This window comes from Notolabrus celidotus, chromosome 16 (genome assembly GCF_009762535.1).
Source record: "Notolabrus celidotus isolate fNotCel1 chromosome 16, fNotCel1.pri, whole genome shotgun sequence".
NCBI lineage: Eukaryota > Metazoa > Chordata > Actinopteri > Labriformes > Labridae > Notolabrus > Notolabrus celidotus.
In genome coordinates, this window is record NC_048287.1 from 844,135 (window position 1) to 864,013 (window position 19,879).

At 43.1% G+C, this 19,879-nt stretch overlaps 1 protein-coding gene across 5 annotated transcripts in view; it reads left to right on the forward strand.

The window, feature by feature from the left end:
- Positions 1 to 16,030, forward strand: part of zgc:91944 (uncharacterized protein LOC436941 homolog) — a 37,152-nt gene extending 21,122 nt beyond the window's left edge. For 4 of the 5 annotated variants that reach the window (XM_034705204.1, XM_034705205.1, XM_034705203.1 and 1 more), the window contains 4 exons: positions 4,369 to 4,451; positions 9,416 to 9,511; positions 13,849 to 13,967; positions 14,149 to 16,030. In XM_034705204.1, coding sequence (XP_034561095.1) covers positions 4,369 to 4,451; positions 9,416 to 9,511; positions 13,849 to 13,967; positions 14,149 to 14,295 — 445 coding nt within the window. In that variant the 3' untranslated portion in view covers positions 14,296 to 16,030. The remainder of the gene's footprint in view (positions 1 to 4,368; positions 4,452 to 9,415; positions 9,512 to 13,848; positions 13,968 to 14,148) is intronic. The other variant, XR_004634355.1, reaches the window with a different exon arrangement.
- The last annotated feature ends 3,849 nt before the right edge of the window (positions 16,031 to 19,879 follow it).

Below are 19,879 nucleotides of genomic sequence, written 5' to 3' on the forward strand. Positions count from 1 at the left end.
TATTTGCTTTCATTTAACAACATTTCATCAAGAAACTGTAAAAACTGAAGATAGAAATCACGTCAGAGCATCAGCAGCTCTAAACTTCAAAATTGTACCTTGAAAAAACGAGTGTAATAACTTCTCCTCCGTACGGACCTCCGCCATTGTTGTTCACAATATTGTTAACAGAAGTCCCGCCCCTTCTTGTTCCTGATTGGTTGGTGATCAAGAAGAGACATTGAAGAGCGCTGCGGTGTTCCAAGAGTTTGACTGTTTTCAACTGAGAGTGCTGAAGGCCAAATTCGACCAGATCCGTGTCCGGTCCGTCTCCGATCCGTCACAGCACCAGATCTGATCAGATGACCAGAAAGACAACATGGATGAGGAGAGGAGGAGGAGAATCCTTGATTCAGTGATTACTGCAGGAAAACCTCGGTCACATGACTCCAGCTGCCCGGAGGTCCTGATCCGTCTCCGGACCGCAGCGGATCAAAGACGGACCGGACACGGATCTGATGAAATTCCCATGTGCGACAAAAATCAGCTGACTCTGAGCGCTGGAAACGCTGAATCACATTGAATTTGGCAAAAAAAAAAAGGCAACAGTGGACAAGGCACCTGAAACGTTAGAGTGGCTTGATTTATTTTTTTTTCAATAATATTAATTTTATGGAAAAAAAAAAAGAGTGTGGTTATTTAGATTTGAATGCTTTTCTTACTCAGTCAGGATTAGGATTGAAAAAAAGTATATGGAAAAGTACTGTGATGACTGTTGTTCTTATTTCTAAAATACAAGTATATAAATGTTATTTCTATGGAAAAGTTAAACTTTTTAAATCATCAGTATATTTAGATAAGATAAGAGATTCTTTTACTCGTCCCACAACGGGGAAATTCAAGTGTCACAGTAACAGAGGAGACAGTGCAAAAGAAATATATAAAGCAAACAAGAGCCTATAGAGTAACAATTATTAAAAAGTTATTAGAAATTAAAATTAAAGAGGTAAAAAATAAGCATATCTTACATACACACATATATATATATTATTTGTTATATAGTCTGAGCACTGCAGGAAGAAAAGACCTGTGGTATCTCTCCGTGAGACACCGCGGTTGAAGAAGTCTGTCACTGAACGAGCTACTTAGTGTTGTTATGGTCTCCTGGAGGGGGGGTGACGTGTTGTCCATCAGAGAAGATAGCTTTGTTGGCTCACCAGAGCTGTCAGATATTGAGTTTCCATACCGCCTGTTAGGGATGTAAGGATATATCACAAGATGGCAAAAAATCAGTACAAATAAGGGTGGATTAAAATCAATTCAACAACATTTGTATTGTGATATTATTTTTAAACAGTAGAGGGCGCTATCTGCATTTCACTCCGCTTGTTCAACATCATGAAGTCTCTTGCGCTGCTCTCTCGTCACTCGCTGAGTGGAGTGTAACAGACATGGCGGCAGCAGGTGAAGACCGAGCAGGTCAGGATGCACCTTTGTGTTTACAGTCTGAGGTACGGCAGCATTTTGTCTTTCCCTGATATTCTCCAAGAACAACATGTCAATTCACAGCCAGGAGCATCAGCTGCACTTTAGTTTATTTAAAGAGATTGACCTTATTTGTTTGAATATTTCATACTTTCATTTGGGAATCGTTCACTTTACATTTCTTTAGAATTGTTTTTAAATTGGGGGGAAAGGATCCCACTGTGTCAGTCTAAGCCTATAGCAGCATAACTAAGAGCTGGTCCAAGCCTGATCCAGCTCTAACTATAAGCTTTATCAAAAAGGAAAGTTTGAAGTCTACTCTTAAAAGTAGAGAGGGTGTCTGCCTCCTGGACCCTGACTGGTAGATGATTCCAAAAGAGAGGGGCCTGATAACTGAAGGTTCTACCTCCCATACTACTTTTAGAGACTTAAGGTACGACCAGCAGGCCTGCATGTTAGGAGCGTAGTGTTCTAGAGGGGTATAAATACATATTGCAACTGTCCATATCTGAGAAATTAAATTAAATAATAGTTTTTAAAATTTTAGTTCAATCCGGATTTCTTGAAAATCGTTAGAGAATCGTGAGTGAATCGTATCATGAACCAAATATCGGGATTCGAATCGAATCATGGGATGAGTGTATCCTTACATCCCTAGTGACGTGGTTACATGAAAGAAGCAGCTTTGCTTGAAGAAATAATCAAAACTAGTTCCCTTTCCAAAGTGAGATGTCATCTCCCCCCTAAAAAGCCCCTGCTGGGAGGGTAGTACTTTTCAAAGGTCCCGGGACTTTCGGGGGGCAGGGCCTGCAATGCTGAACGTGTCAGTGTTTGTGGAGTTTACACAGCTGTTGAAACACAGAGGGAGTTCCTGGGAATGCAAACTAGTTTAGTTTTTATTAAGATTTCAAAATATCCTCATCAGATATTTAATGATCGTCTGAAGACGTTTATGAGGGATGCATCCGGCTGAAAGTCTCCAGTTAACAGAGTCGCTGTTAAAAACCAAAACACCGGCCGATCTTTGCCACGGCTTTTTGAGTTCAAAAGGATTTTAAAGGCGTGTTGAAACGTCTTTGTTACTCGCGCTTATCTCCTCTCACGTGTTGATTCAGTCAATCCATCTGTGTTGAAATATAGCACCATCTAAAACAGCACCAGATGAGTCTCTTCATGCTAACAGGCTAACTGTTGTGTTGCTCATAATGACACCTGCCTGTCCGTCTGCTTCTATGGTGTCATCTGTGATGAATGGCATTCCTCTTTGTTTTACTGCCCTCTACTGGTCTGGTGGTGTAGTGCATTTACTTTTTTTTCTCCATACGTCACTGGCCTGATTTGCACAATCTACTCGGGTCTTCAGCCCACGGTCAAAACACAGACAACAATGGGGGCACAGGAACCTTTTAGTTCAGGGGAAAGTAGTTCTGGGGCTAAAAGACCCCAGAACTCTTGGTGGAAATGCACCTATTGTTACACTGCTATATGTGTACTGTTGTACGTGTGTGCGTCTCTGTCATGTATATTATCCACAGACAATCTTCTCAGTAACTCAGAAGGTTTCAGGAAAGAGGAGTAGATACTCATGTACAGTCCTCCCTGCTGTGTGCAATTGATTTCTGTATTACAGTACATTCCTGCTGTAAGTATAGAGTGCAGTGTGGATCCAATCAGTAATAAGACCACACAGGCCCTCAGACAATACACTCACCAGCACTGCTCCCAGATTATGCAATTCTGCTGCAGTGCTGATCCTTATGAGCTAGTTTAAACCCAAGGACAGTACAGTAGAGGTGAACATGGAGTGTGTGTGTGTGTCTGTGCGTGCTTGCGTGCTTGCGTGCTTGCATGCGTGCGTGTGTGTGTGTGTCAGCTCTGAGGGTAAGTGAAAGACAGGGATTGCAGGAATTAATCTTGGTGTGTTTTTAATGTGTAATACTGATTTTTCAGGCAGATAAAGGAGGAAGACCCGATGAGTAATGTTTCAAAGAAAGAGATAAAGATACTGTGATATCCACCAAGATACATTTACACTCAGTTTTACTAGAGATGTGAAAAAAATATTGATACAGCAATATATGGCGATACTTTGACCTCCAATATGATATCGATATTTCAACTCTTAATATCGATATTTTTGTAATAATAAAAATTTACATTTAAGCCGAGTTGGAACTAAAATACAACTTCAGTGTTTCAAAAACAATAAAGTGGAAAAGTTGTTTTCAATCAAATAGATTTGACTTAATTTGTCTTTTCAATTTTGAGTAATATTGTGTGATTTACATAAACACCATCCCTATTTTTTCTTAGTTTACTGTGTAGAATATCGCAATATATCACAATATTGTGATATCATGATATATCGTGATACTATCGTATCGTGACCCAAGTATCGTGATGCGTATCGTATCATGAGGTTATTGGCAATACTCACCCCTAAGTTTTACTGGATACTTATATGGATCTGCTGAAGAACAAGCAGCAGAATCAATCAATCTTTATTTATAAAGCATCAAATCCCAACAAATGTTCTCCTCAGACTCTTTCCAAACAGAGCAAGTCTAGACCGTACTCTATGTTCTATTATTAACAAAGACCCAACATCAAGACAGGATCAGATCCAGTCCCATCTTACAGACAGGACTCAGTCTGATCTCATCTTAATCCACCATGAGCAGAGCACTTTGCAGCATTTAGCAAGTTACAGTGGCAAGGACAAACTTCCTTTAACAGGCAGAAACCTCCAGCAGGACCAGACTCATGTTAGACACACATCTGCTGAGACCGAGTTGGGCAGTAGAAGATCAGACGAGCGATATTTGATGAATATTGTCCTTGCTCTCATTTGAATTGATCAGACTGGGGCCACGATGTCTTACTGAGGCTGTTTGTCTCTTACAGCTTCTTTATTGAGAACCAGTACCCAGATGAAGCAAAGCGGGAGGAGATCGCCAACGCCTGTAACTCAGTCATTCAAAAACCAGGTACCAGGTGACTTTTTGAACTCTGACAAAGGTTGTGTTGGTTGATTGATTGATTAACACGATAAATACAATTTGATTACATTTAGAAATACATAGAGGTATTGACTTATTGAGGGTAACATTTTTTTCATCTCTTACTAAAATATGAGATGTTCTTAACCCTATAACGCCAAGCGTATCATATTTAATACATCAGTTTTTGAGACCTCTACATCATCAGTGTGATATATTCTTTCTGAAAAAACCTGATGTATACAATCAGATACACACAGTGCATGGATAATCCACCAGGTGTGAGTAATTCATGCACCAGGAGGACGTCACCTGAGACATCCAAAATGTCAGCTGTGGATCAGAGACCCGGGCTGTTTCCAAAACGGCCTGCTACATACTACCTACTAATGTAGTAGGCAGTAGGTTCTGCCTGCTACATACTGTGTTTGAATTCAGTCTGTAGTATGACTGTTCTGTTTGATCTGTGTTGCAGTACGCTGGGCCAGACGTCACTAGATTTTCCAGAAAGTGGAAGTAAACAACGGCAAAGCCGATAGAGAAACTGCTTCTTTAGCATCCATTTATAATTTAAAAAGTTAAGAAGTGGTTTGTATGTAATTTGATAACTTTCACAGCACGCAAAAGTGGATTTCCTCCCATCAAGAAAGAAGGGAAAAGAAAAAGCGGAACGATCGCTGTGCATTCTGGGAAACAGTACACGAGGCAGACTGGTCTGATGCATACTGTGAAATTTTCCCGAATCAGTAAAACATCCGGGGAGTTTTGGCATACTGCAGATTTTGCTCTTGTTCACATAGTACTTACTACATACTGAATTTTGGCCAAATCAGTACATACTGCTAGTATAGTAGGCGGTTTCGGAAACAGCCCCACTCGAGGTTTTTCAGGGATATTTTTAAGTTTGGATGACAAAAAACTTTCAAATTGTTCCTGAAACTTCAAGAGGAATGGTTATTGGATTGATGTAAAACTAATTAATATTTCATAACTTAATTTATAGAAAAACTGTATTGAAAATGTGTGTATCAAAAATGAATACAGCAGGTATGTAATGTAATTTATTTACTGTCTATCATTTTATTACATTTCAACATACAGTCTTTTATTATTTAAGAACACATTAACATGACATAATGAAGTATATTAAGAGTATAAATTGAGATATTTATAATGTATATTGTATTTTTATATATACAACCTGCTGTATCATGATGATTGATGACTGGTTGAATGTTGCCATGGCTCCCTAGTTAATAATTATCTTTTGCTCATTGATTTCCACTAAAAACTGAACAATTCACAGAAGAAATATACAATACATTAGGTGTTTTTGTTGTGTAGCAGATACAGAATATGTATGCATTGTCGTGCAATTTGGAAAAAAATAATTTCTATGTTTGAAATGACTTTGGGAACAATGTCTGTGAAGGTTCTAAGTCATCCAGGTAGTGGTAATCCGAAGCTTGATCCGTAAGGCAACTGGACTGGTAGAAATTCTTGAAGACATTTCACCTCTCCTCCGAAAGGCTTCTTCAGTTCTGACCAGACTTAGGCTAAGGGAAGAGTGGGTAAGAGCTCGAAGATATAAGCCACTAAACGTCGTGGGTGTGTCCAGGAGTCACAAACGGTCCTGAAGGCCAATTTATACTTCTGCGTTGAATCAACGGCGTACCCTACGCCGGGGGTCCTCGTAGCTCCCATACCTACGCTGAGGCCTACGCATGTAGCTGACGTGCACCTCCTCCAAAATGTACCTCCCCGTAGAGCCGACGCGGACCACAAGTCCTATGATTGGTCCGCTCGGCTGGTTTGTCAGGAGGTACTGAACGACTGTCAGGAGGTACTGAACGACTGTCAGGAGGTACTGAACGACTGTCAGGAGGTACTGAACAACTGTCAGGAGGTACTGAACGATTGTAAGGAGGTACTGAAGGACTGTCAGGAGGTACTGAACAACTGTCAGGAGGTACTGAACGATTGTAAGGAGGTACTGAAGGACTGTCAGGAGGTACTGAACGACTGTCAGGAGGTACTGAACGACAGTCAGGAGGTACTGAAGGACTGTCAGGAGGTACTGAACGACTGTCAGGAGGTACTGAACGACTGTCAGGATGTACTGAACGACTGTCAGGAAGGTACTGAACGACTGTCAGGAGGTACTGAACGACTGTCAGGAGGTACTGAACGACTGTCAGGATGTACTGAACAACTGTCAGGAGGTACTGAACGATTGTCAGGAGGTACTGAACGACTGTCAGGATGTACTGAACAACTGTCAGGAGGTACTGAACGATTGTCAGGAGGTACTGAACGACTGTCAGGATGTACTGAACAACTGTCAGGAGGTACTGAACGATTGTCAGAAAAGGTACTGAACGATTGTCAGGAGGTACTGAACGACTGTCAGGAGTTACTGAACGTCTGTCAGGAGGTACTGAATGTCTGTCAGGAGGTACTGAACGACTGTCAGGAGGTACTGAACGACTGTCAGGAGGTACTGAACGACTGTCAGGAGGTACTGAACGATTGTCAGGGGGTACTGAACGACTGTCAGGATGTACTGAACAACTGTCAGGAGGTACTGAACGATTGTCAGGAGGTACTGAACGACTGTCAGGATGTACTGAACAACTGTCAGGAGGTACTGAACGATTGTCAGAAAAGGTACTGAACGATTGTCAGGAGTTACTGAACGTCTGTCAGGAGGAACTGAATGTCTGTCAGGAGGTACTGAACGACTGTCAGGAGGTACTGAACGACTGTCAGGAGGTACTGAACGACTGTCAGGAGGTACTGAACGATTGTCAGGGGGTACTGAACGACTGTCAGGAGGTACTGAACGACTGTCAGGAGGTACTGAACGACTGTCAGGAGGTACTGAACGATTGTCAGGAAGGTACTGAACGACTGTCAGGAGGTACTGAACGACTGTCAGGAGGTACTGAACGACTGTCAGGAGGTACTGAACGACTGTCAGGAGGTGCTGAACGATTGTCAGGGGGTACTGAACGACTGTCAGGAGGTACTGAACGACTGTCAGGAGGTACTGAACGATTGTCAGGAGGTACTGAACGACTGTCAGGAGGTACTGACCGATTGTCAGGAGGTACTGAACGACTGTCAGGAGGTACTGAACGATTGTCAGGAGGTACTGAACGACTGTCAGGAGGTACTGAACGATTGTCAGGAAGGTACTGAACGATTGTCAGGAGGTACTGAACGACTGTCAGGAGGTACTGAACGACTGTCAGGAGGTACTGAACGACTGTCAGGAGGTACTGAACGATTGTCAGGAGGTACTGAACGACTGTCAGGAGGTACTGAACGATTGTCAGGAGGTACTGAACGATTGTCAGGAGGTACTGAACGACTGTCAGGAGGTACTGAACGATTGTCAGGAAGGTACTGAACGATTGTCAGGAGGTACTGAACGACTGTCAGGAGGTACTGAACGACTGTCAGGAGGTACTGAACGACTGTCAGGAGGTACTGAACGATTGTCAGGAGGTACTGAACGACTGTCAGGAGGTACTGAACGATTGTCGGGGTACTGAACGACTGTCAGGAGGTACTGAACGACTGTCAGGAGGTACTGAACGACTGTCAGGAGGTACTGAACGACTGTCAGGAAGTACTGAACGACTGTCAGGAGGTACTGAACGATTGTCAGGAGGTACTGAACGACTGTCAGGAAGGTACTGACCGATTGTCAGGAGGTACTGAAGGACTGTCAGGAGGTACTGAAGGATTGTCAGGAGGTACTGAAGGATTGTCAGGAGGTACTGAACGACTGTCAGGAGGTACTGAAGGATTGTCAGGAGGTACTGAACGACTGTCAGGAAGGTACTGACCGATTGTCAGGAGGTACTGAAGGACTGTCAGGAGGTACTGAAGGATTGTCAGGAGGTACTGAAGGATTGTCAGGAGGTACTGAACGACTGTCAGGAGGTACTGAAGGACTGTCAGGAGGTACTGAAGGATTGTCAGGAGGTACTGAAGGATTGTCAGGAGGTACTGAACGATTGTCAGGAGGTACTGAACGACTGTCAGGAGGTACTGAACGATTGTCAGGAGGTACTGAACGACTGTCAGGAGGTACTGAACGATTGTCAGGAGGTGCTGAACGACTGTCAGGAGGTGCTGAACGACTGTCAGGAAGGTACTGACCCTACTTATGACCCTTTGTGACTCCTGGACACACCCACGACTGTTAGTGGCTAATATTTTCTAGCTCTCCCCCAGTCTGGTCAGAACTGAAGAAGCCTTTTGGAGGTGAGGTGAAACGTCTTCAAGAATTTCTACCAGTCCAGTTGCCTTACGGATCAAGCTTCGGTTTGGGAAAAATGTTGAAGGAAACTCAAAGTTCAATAGGCTAAAAATGTTGTTTTTATATGTTTTAGTTTGTTTTAAAAAGAAGAAACTTTGAGCAAAAATGTTGCACCAAAATGCCTGATGTATCAAATATGATACAAATTAAAACTCATATATGAAAATAGCTATTTAATTTATTTTTAATCATTTGTCAGAAGGTCCAATAAACACTCCATTTTCAAAGAATTATAATTTTCTGGCAATTATTTGATAGTTCAGGCTTTACAGGGTTAATGCTTAAGTGTAATTTGGATTATAAAAGTATGAAGTTCACATTTTATAAAACAAAAAAGTTGACTTGACGAATCGTCAATCAACACATCTCTAGTGTTGAATGGAGGTATGATCTGTTCATCTCTGTGGTTCTGGGTTATCAAAATAAAATACCAGTGTTACCAAAACCCGTCATGTTAGTACCATCTGTGTGAGCTGTTTACATGACGTCTTTAAACTGCTGTAGGGGCGTGTTTAATGAAATCTACTGTTTATGTCTTTGTCTTTTACTACATGACACCTGCAGACCTAAGAGCCCAATGAAGACGTGTCCTCCTCTGACCCTGTGGTTTCTCTTTGTTTAGGTTGTAAGCTGTCTGAGTTTGAGCGTGTGACAGCGTTGAAGGTTTACAACTGGTTTGCAAACCGTCGAAAGGAGATGAAGAGAAGAGCAAATATCGGTGAGTACCAAACACTTACACATCTGATAAATGTCAGCGATAAAGCCATGAGGCATGTTCCCTTATTAAACACTCAGAATCACCAACAGGCTGCCGGGGTTTCCTATGTATGGTGACAATGGCCCTCATTTATCAAACGTGCGTTCGACTGAAAACAGGGTGTACGACCATTTCCACGCAAAGGTTGGCATTTATCAATCTGAACGTGGACGGAGGATACGCTCAAATCCCACGCCAGGTCTCAGTCCGTGTACGCAAGTTTTCATGTCAGTGTGGAGCGCAGTGCAGCAAAGAAAATCTGTCTGTGGTTGAGAATAAATATCAATATTCAGATCATTAAATTAGATATGACACCTTAAATGTATTTGACGTCTCGCTCTCTATCGATCCTGTAAAATGCTTTTAAATGACGTTGAGCAGCGCGAGCTGTCAGCTGATTCTTCCTACAACAAATGTGTGTTTACTCTATCGATTTATTTTAAACATCTGAGCAGCTTTCAGTACTTATCAACTCTCCCATGTTCACAGTTAACTCTATAGAAAATATTGTTGGGGATTTAAACAGAAAATCAAAAACTTTTAAATTCACTGGAGGAAACGGAATTAAACTTCTAGGTTGGGTTTGTTTTTAAGCAAAGTTGATGACGATCGTTTTACTCCTGATTATTTTATTGAATGGATGGCGTGTGTGTGTGTGTGTGTGTGTGTGTGTGTGTGTGTGTGTGTGTGTGTGTGTGTGTGTGTGTGTGTGTGTGTGTGTGTGTGTGTGTGTGTGTGTGTGTGTGTATGCGTGCGGCTGTACATACAGTGGGGCAAAAAAGTATTTATTCAGCCACTGATTTTGCAAGTTCTCCTACTTAGAAAGATGAGAGAGGTCTGTAATTTTCATCAGAGGTACACCTCAACTATGAGAGACAAAATGAGAAAAAAATCCAGGAAATCACATTGTAGGATTTTTAAAGAATTGATTTGTAAATGATGGTGGAAAATAAGTATTTGGTCAATAACAAAAGTTCAACTCAATACTTTGTAACATAACCTTTGTTGTCAATGACAGAGGTCAAACGTTTCCTGTAAGTCTTCACCAGGTTTGCACACACTGTAGCTGGTATTTTGGTCCATTCCTCCATGCAGATCTCCTCTAGAGCAGTGATGTTTTGGGGCTGTCGCTGGGCAACACAGACTTTCAACTCCCTCCACAAATTTTCTATGGGGTTGAGGTCTGGAGACTGGCTAGGCCACTCCAGGACCTTGAAATGCTTTTTACAGAGCCACTCCTTCGTTGCCCGAGCGGTGTGTTTGGGATCATTGTCATGCTGGAAGACCCAGACACGTTCCATCTTCAATGCTCTCACTGATGGAAGGAGGTTTTGGCTTAAAATCTCACGATACATGGCCCCGTTCATTCCTCCCTTAACACGGATCAGTCGTCCTGTCCCCTTTGCAGAAAAACAGCCCCAAAGCATGAGGTTTCCATCCCCATGCTTCACAGTAGGTATGGTGTTCTTGGGATGCAACTCAGCATTCTTCTTCCTCCAAACACCACGAGTTGAGTTTTTACCAAAAAGTTGTATTTTGGTTTCAAATGAGCACATGATATTCTCCCAATCCTCTTCTGGATCATCCATATGCTCTCTGGCAAACTTCAGACGGGCCTGGCCATGTACTGGCTTAAGCAGGGGGACACGCCTGGCGCTGCAGGATTTGAGTCCCTCTCGGCGTAGTGTGTTACTGATGGTAGTCTTTGTTACTTTGGTCCCAGCTCTCTGCAGGTCATTCATCAGGTCCCTCCGTGTAGTTCTGGGATTTTTGCTCACCGTTCTCATGATCATTTTGACCCCACGGGATGAGATCTTGCGTGGGGCCCCAGATCGAGGGAGATTATTAATGGTCTTGTATGTCTTCCATTTTCTCACAATTGCTCCCACAGTTGATTTATTCACACCAACCTGCTTGCCTATTGTAGATTCACTCTTCCCAGCCTGATGCAGGTCCACAATTTTCTTCCTGGTGTCCTTGGACAGCTCTTTGGTCTTGGCCATGGTTGAGTCTGGAGTCTGACTGTTTGAGGCTGTGGACAGGTGTCTTTTATACAGATAACCAGTTCAAACAGGTGTCATTAATACAGGTAACGAGTGGAGGACAGAAGAGCTTCTTAAAGAAGAAGTTACAGGTCTGTGAGAGACAGAAATCTTGCTTGTTTGTGGGTGATCAAATACTTATTTTCCACCATTATTTACAAATAAATTATTTAAAAATCCTACAATGTGATTTCCTGGATTTTTTTTCTCATTTTGTCTCTCATAGATGAAGTGTACCTCTGATGAAAATTACAGACCTCTCTCATCTTTCTAAGTAGGAGAACTTGCAAAATCAGTGGCTGACTAAATACTTTTTTGCCCCACTGTATGTGAACTAAGAACATTCACATGAGATCAAAACCTGTGGGCACCCCCTGAGTTATTGATAATTCATATAACACTCCGGTTTGCCTCGTGCGTAATTGCGCACAGGCGATTTACTGCCCAGGCTCCGTGTTACAAAATGACCACAGTTGAAAACATTTGGTACATTAACCAGTGTGCGTTCTATGATATTGAATGTTTGCCATCATCTGCATCGGTCACAGGCGCAGACTCCCCCCTTACATATACAGCAGGGGTCATCAACTACATTTGTCCAAGGGCCACATTTTTTTCGGCCAACCCTGTGAGGGTTTCATATATATTTTTTCATATTTGTGAAGCTGTCAAGCTGTCCATCACCGTCAGATGCAGTGTGGTAGGTTGTGGAGAACACCGGCAGGAGAAAGGCCTTCTTGATATATTTAGAGATTAGAAAATGGCACTCTCATTAAAGCTTTCTGTGCGCAAAATGAAGAGGCAATCTTAGAGAGGTTATGGACAGAACAATGGAAATTAGAAACTTCATCAGGGTGAATTCAAGCACACAGCACCGTTTCTTCTGAAGATTTGTGCAGGAATCTGAAGCTTCTAATGATGACCTCTGACTCCACAACGACGTGCGCTGGCTCAGTAAGGGCAAAGCACTGAAGCGTTATGGGCTTGATTATAAAAGAGATGGGTTGGTTAAATGAAGATCAAATCCCGTCCTGCCGTTCTGCCCGCCTCCTACACGTACATTTCCCCGGCGTGTACTCCTCGTCCCCGTCTCCTGCCTCTGCTTCCTCTGACTCTACTGGCTGCCCCTCTCGCTGGACCTCGGGCCTGTCCCCTCTGACCCGATGAGGTGCTTTGCTCAGGACTGTAGTCTGGATCAGAGTCTAAAAGCTCTCACCACGGGGACTCTGACAAGCAAAAGAGTTAATGACGTTCAGTAAGTCCTACAGAAAATGTAGATGTTGTAGCGTCCGTCCAGACGCTGTAGTGATGAAGAGCTGATTTGTGAACACGTTGATCTTTAATAACCGGTCACTGTCGGCCGTGATCACGCCAACCAACAAAACAACAATCAATGTTTGAATGAATGAAGAACTTCTCCTCTTGTCTCTCCTCTCTCCAGCTCACACACTCTACACCTCTCCTGATGCCTTCACTGACTGTCAACACTGTAGGAATTAAGAGCATCTACACTGAACACGTTTAACAGACAGTAGAGCTGTTACAGTGTTATATATGTGTTATAACTTTTCTCCTGATATCGTGTCACCAGTACAACTGGATAATGCTAGCATGATAGTTGTGAGTACTAACAGCAGCCATGTTTGTTTGTGTTTTTAACTTTCACTATGAGAATGTTTTGCTGAGGACCAGTTTTGAATCAGTCACCATCATATGGTCGCAAGTCAGCGGCGCTCGTGCATGTGAGCGGGGGGGAGGGGGGGCGTTTTGGAGGAATTCTGAGGGAGGAGGGGAGGGGTTAGACGGAGTCATGAGGAAATGCTACATTCAAATTCATGCTAGTTTTCCGAGACTGCAAACCCTAGCTTTAATGCCTCTTTTCAGGCAGCCACATTTATGTCTCTACCTCCGTTGCTATGGTGTCGATCTCCAGATCAGAGAAGTTTCCTGTTGTTTTGCTGTAGAGCGACCCTCCATGTCGAAACTATGTTGGCGATCCCAGCTGTGAATAATTAGGGGCGTGATATTTAAATGACGATTGTTTTCAGCCGCCACATTTATCAACACTTGATCAGCCGTGATTCACCCAAAGACACACGCTTCATTAATGACACGTGAACGTTGTCGTACGCTGATATCTGCACCCAAATCTGCACTGGTTTCAACGCAAGATTGATAAATGAGGCCCACTGTGTGGACTCACAGGCAGAGGCTTTTACTTCACCTTGTGTTCACTTATTTATCTTACACAAACAGAAGCTGCCATTTTGGAAAGCCATGGAATTGAGGTGCCAAGTCCAAGCTGCCACTCTAACGGGGAGGAGGGAGAGATGCAAGAGTTTGCTGACCAGGTCAGTCATCGATTTCCAGAGCAGGTAAGTCAACTCTTCAGCCCCATGACCAGTTACCTGCAAGAACACTTTAAATACTACACACTGTACCTTTAAATACTACACATGCAGTGTGCAGTATTTAAAGGTACAGTGTGTAGTATTTAAAGGTTTAAAGGTGCAGTGGGTAGTATTGAATTATTTTACTTCTACCTCCATCCTCTAGGAAGAGGCCTCTTCCCTGAAGATAGTGGACCAGCAGGACCCCTCCCCACTGGTTGCTTCAGAGGTTGCAGCCCCTCTGAGCCCAGCCTCTCAGGTCATGGATCACAAAGAGGAGGATTCAAAAAGGGAGACTGTGGATGAAGAGTGACCAAAGCTGGAGGAGTGTGAATCATCGTAATTGAAATTAATCAGATGAAATAGAAAAGTAAGTGTCTCCTCCTTCACCCAGGGGAGGGCCTGAGGTGCCCAGAGCACCCAGAATCAAAGGGAGGAGGGTGCTAATGCTTGTTGAGGTGCCTCTGATGGGAGGAGGCAACTGTATTTATCAACAGTAATCCTGCTCATATTAACAGCAATATACAGTATATATAAATCAATATATAGTGCATTCTAAGATGCTATAAAGCCTATATTTCTTAGGGGGAGAATAATATAAAGGATACCTCACCCATTTTAAGCTAAGCCTTTTCCTTTTTTGCTACACGCCTTCTTTTAGCCTTTTCCCGGAGAGCTTTTTGGATGAACCGTGAATGTGCCGAGCCTGCAGGTCAGGTGTGTTTGGGTGTGTGGGTAGAGTATGGTACCAAGGATCTGGGATATGCTCATATGAATCCCCTCTGCTTGCTTGAATGCTTTGACTCCATCTCGTTGGTGAGACTCTAACCTCAATCAGTTGTTTGATTCAATCAGTCGATCAATCGAAGAATGCTGTGCTATCAAATTGGTAGAGCCCTGAGGGACAACTGGAATCTCAGGTAATCCAAAAAACGGTGGATAAAGACACGGAAGAGTTCTGTTGACATCCTGCGTTTCCTTCATTTTGATCCTTATCCTCTAAACTGTGTTTAACCAAAACAGGATGTGTTATTTATACCTTTTTATATTAGCAAAACAAGCCTAGGACAATATCTCACATAATCTCTTTGCCTTTGTTATTTGTTATACTGATTGCTGCTGTCAAGTCTTTTTTGTAGTCCATCCAGTTCAAAGTCTGTCTTAATCCTCATCTCAGCCAGTGAAGCTAGAAGAGATACATAATCATTTTGTTTGTTTGTTTCAACGTTTGAAAGAACGCTAAAACCAATGTGATCAAAAACGTGTTGGCAGACATGAAGCAAGCACCTTCTCTTCTATTGGAATAAGCTAAAGCTTATGCTCATGTACGTTTATATGACTGCAACGCTGCACTTCAAAGTGGATCTCACTTTAAGAAAAAAGGGGGAGTTACAGACTGTACCTGCATTAGACATGTACATAACCCAGAGCATATACATGTTCCTGGGTGCTTCATTTACATTACCAAGTATAAACTGTTCTTTGTCAAACTTGAAATATAGATAGCTGACTTAAACTCTGCATTCCTTAGTCCCCTGGTATTTACTGGCCAAAGGCCGACATGTTCATGAAATGGACAAAGACTCTGTTCTCAAATGTTTGTTCTCAAATGGCATCCAACAGGGTGCTATCATGTTACCTCCTAATGCCAAAGCTATGCCAAGGTAGAGATGAGCTGCTTCCAGGAACAGGACATGACACAGTCACAACACTAGAGATATAAAGTACATAGATGTTTATTTGCTCAGAACAACACTAGCCAACTCTAGCTTACCTCAGAATAACTCTTATGTCATGAATGTGTTAAACGGCTCACTGTGGCAGAATGACAGGGGTCATCATTGTGAGTGTTTATTATACTGACAGTGTTATGTAGCATTGATGACGATGGGGTTTGCCCTGCATAACCTCAGAGAGCTCTCTTGTCCAGTTTTGGATGGGGACCCCAGAGCTGCACGCTGTTTCTGACTTCAATGCTCCTCTCTTTCTGCTTTTATCTGACATCCAGCAAACAACAATTAAAATAAAACTGTAAACAACCACTCCAATGGGTCTTCATTTATTTCATAAGGAACAGTGAGCTGTGTCATCCTCAGGGATCGTATGGGAACTATCACTAGTCTATGATGCTAGAACAAAGTGAAGTGAAAGCGCCTGTGTTTTCTAAACTGATCTTAAATGACCCAGTGTCAGAGAGAAGTTAGAGAACAGACGTTTGTGTCCAAGTTTACAGGAAGTACAAAGAGCTAATATTTGACTTTAATCATAACTTTATTTGTATAGCGCTTTTCAAAACCAATTAAAAAGGACTTTACAAACAATTTCAAAGGCAGAAGGCAGTATTTAAGATTATATTCTTATGCAACAGAAGAATTAAAACAAGCGTCAAGCAATAAAAAGTCTAGAGCGGCCAAATCCCACCAGATCTGTGTCCAGTCAGTCTCTGATCCGTCACGGCCCCAGATCTGATAGGTTTCTATTCTAGTCAGTGTGTTAACTTCCACTGGATCCGCTCCGTTGCGTCCCAGACGCAAGTCCTCCAGATCAGATACACAAGACTTCTATTTGTACCGGATGCCGGAGCACGACGCATCAATCTCAACAGAGCAGATGGAGCGGGACAGGAAGTCAGGTTTCACCCAAAATTAAATGAAAACATCCGGTTAATTTTCAGAATAAAACACTCTGTGTTATCACCAGATCGTATTTCACTTAACTACAACAACAAACCAAAGTCATGATGAGCGGAGCCAGGCCTGGAGTAAACAGGTCAGAGGTTTTCAGATGACCAGAAAGACAACATGGATGAGGAGAGGAGGAGGAGAATCCTTGATTCAGTGATTACAGAGGGAAAACCTCGGTCACATGACTCCATCTGTCCGGAGGTCCTGCTCTGTGCTGCGTTCTGAAAACACAACCGGTGGGTGTTGACGGATGAGAGAGGACGGAGCCGGACTGCGGTGGATCCGAGACAGATCGAAGACGGACCGGAGATGGACTGGACACGGATCTAGTAGTCCCGTGTTAGCTTCCCTGATCTCCTCCAGCAGGTTGTTCCACAGCCTATAGGGGCCCGACAGAAACGGCTAGATCGTCTTTAGTTTTTACGGTTTGAGCGTGGAATAGTTAGTTATGACCTACCGGAGGATCTGAGGTTACATGAAGGCTCGTAGGGGGTCAGGAGGTCAGCAATGTAGTCTGGAGCTGACCCCCGTACGAGCTTTGAAAGTAATTTTCAAATAAATTCTGAAACGGACTGGAAGCCAGTGAAGGGAAATTAAAATGAGGTGTTTCTCCTGCTAGACCTGGTTATGAGTCCGGCTGCTGCGTTCTGGATCTGCCATGAGACAGACCTCAAAACCGTCACTAAGGGAGCCCTGAGACAGACCTTAAAACTGTCACTAAGGGTGTCATGAGACAGACCTTAAAACAGTCACTAAGGGTGCCATGAGACAGACCTTAAAACAGTCACTAAGGGTGCCCTGAAACAGACCTTAAAACAGTCACTAAGGGTGCCCTGAAACAGACCTTAAAACAGTCACTAAGGGAGTCATGAGACAGACCTTAAAACTGTCACTAAGGGTGTCATGAGACAGACCTTAAAACTGTCACTAAGGGTGTCATGAGACAGACCTTAAAACAGTCACTAAGGGTGCCATGAGACAGACCTAAAACAGTCACTAAGGGTGCCCTGAAACAGACCTTAAAACAGGCACTAAGGGTGTCATGAGACAGACCTTAAAACTGTCACTAAGGGTGTCATGAGACAGACCTTAAAACAGTCACTAAGGGTGCCATGAGACAGACCTTAAAACAGTCACTAAGGGTGCCCTGAAACAGACCTTAAAACAGGCACTAAGGGTGTCATGAGACAGACCTTAAAACAGTCACTAAGGGTGCCCTGAGACAGACCTTAAAACAGTCACTAAGGGTGCCCTGAAACAGACCTTAAAACAGTCACTAAGGGTGCCCTGAAACAGACCTTAAAACAGTCACTAAGGGTGCCATGAGACAGACCTTAAAACAGTCACTAAGGGTGCCCTGAAACAGACCTTAAAACAGGCACTAAGGGTGTCATGAAACAGACCTTAAAACAGTCACTAAGGGTGCCCTGAAACAGACCTTAAAACAGGCACTAAGGGTGCCCTGAATCAGACCTTAAAACAGGCACTAAGGGTGCCCTGAATCAGACCTTAAAACAGTCACTAAGGGTGTCATGAGACAGACCTTAAAACAGGCACTAAGGGTGCCCTGAATCAGACCTTAAAACAGTCACTAAGGGTGTCCTGAGACAGACCATAAAACAGTCACTAAGGGTGACCTGAAACAGACCTTAAAACAGTCACTAAGGATGCTCTGAAACAGACCTTAAAACAGTCATTAAGGGTGACCTGAAACAGACCTTAAAACAGTCATTAAGGGTGCCCTGAAACAGACCTTAAAACAGTCATTAAGGGTGCCTTGAAACAGACCTTAAAACAGTCACTAAGGGTGCCCTGAGACAGACCCTAAAACAGTCACTAAGGATGTCCTGAGACAGACCTTAAAACAGTCACTAAGGGTGCCCTGAAACAGACCTTAAAACAGTCACTAAGGGTGCCCTGAAACAGACCTTAAAACAGTCACTAAGGGTGCCCTGAAACAGACCTTAAAACAGTCACTAAGGGTGCCCTGAAACAGACCTTAAAACAGTCACTAAGGGTGCCCTGAAACAGACCTTAAAACAGTCACTAATGGTGACCTGAGACAGACCTCAAAACAGTCACTAAGGGTGCCCTGAAACAGACCTTAAAACAGGCTCTAAGGGTGCCCTGAAACAGACCTTAAAACAGTCACCATGGGTGCCCTGAGACAGACCTTAAAACAGTCACTAAGGGTGCCCTGAAACAGACCTTAAAACAGTCACTAAGGGTGCCCTGAAACAGACCTTAAAACAGGCACTAAGGGTGCCCTGAGACAGACCTTAAAACAGGCTCTAAGGGTGCCCTGAAACAGACCTTAAAACAGTCACTAAGGGTGCCCTGAGACAGACCTTAAAACAGTCACTAAGGGTGCCCTGAAACAGACCTTAAAACAGTCACTAAGGGTGCCCTGAAACAGACCTTAAAACAGTCACTAAGGGTGCCCTGAGACAGACCTTAAAACAGGCTCTAAGGGTGCCCTGAAACAGACCTTAAAACAGTCACTAAGGGTGCCCTGAGACAGACCTTAAAACAGTCACTAAGGGTGCCCTGAAACAGACCTTAAAACAGTCACTAAGGGTGCCCTGAAACAGACCTTAAAACAGTCACTAAGGGTGTCCTGAAACAGACCTTAAAACAGTCACTAAGGATGCCCTGAAACAGACCTTAAAACAGGCACTAAGGGTGCCCTGAAACAGATCATTAAACATGTCAGTTTCTAAACAGTCTGTATTTGATGAGCTGAGATTAAAAATTGTTTGATGTGAGATTTTAAAACAAAAAACTGAACATAAAATAATAAATTCAATATAACAGAGGATGGATTATGTTATATTTAATTGTTTATTTTAGATCAACTGTCTAATGAAATAGAGTAATAGAGTCTAATATCAGAAAGAATATATATTAATGATCAGTTATTCCTCCTGTTAGTTTCCCCGTTTTTTCTAGTTTTCATCATGAAGAGAATAAAAGTCTGTCAGTAAAGTTTTGTCGGAAGATCGGTGAGGTAGTCCAGAATCCAGGCCGTAAGGAGGTGATCCACTCCAGAGTGCTCCAACTTGTCCCTCTGAAGCAACGGCTGAATGGTGTTGAAGGCACTTGAGAAATCAAAAAACATGATCCTCACAGTGGCCCCAGCCATGTCCAGGTGAGAGAGGGCTCTCTGAAGGAGGTAGATGACAGCGTCATCCACCCCGGTGCCAGGTTGGTAGG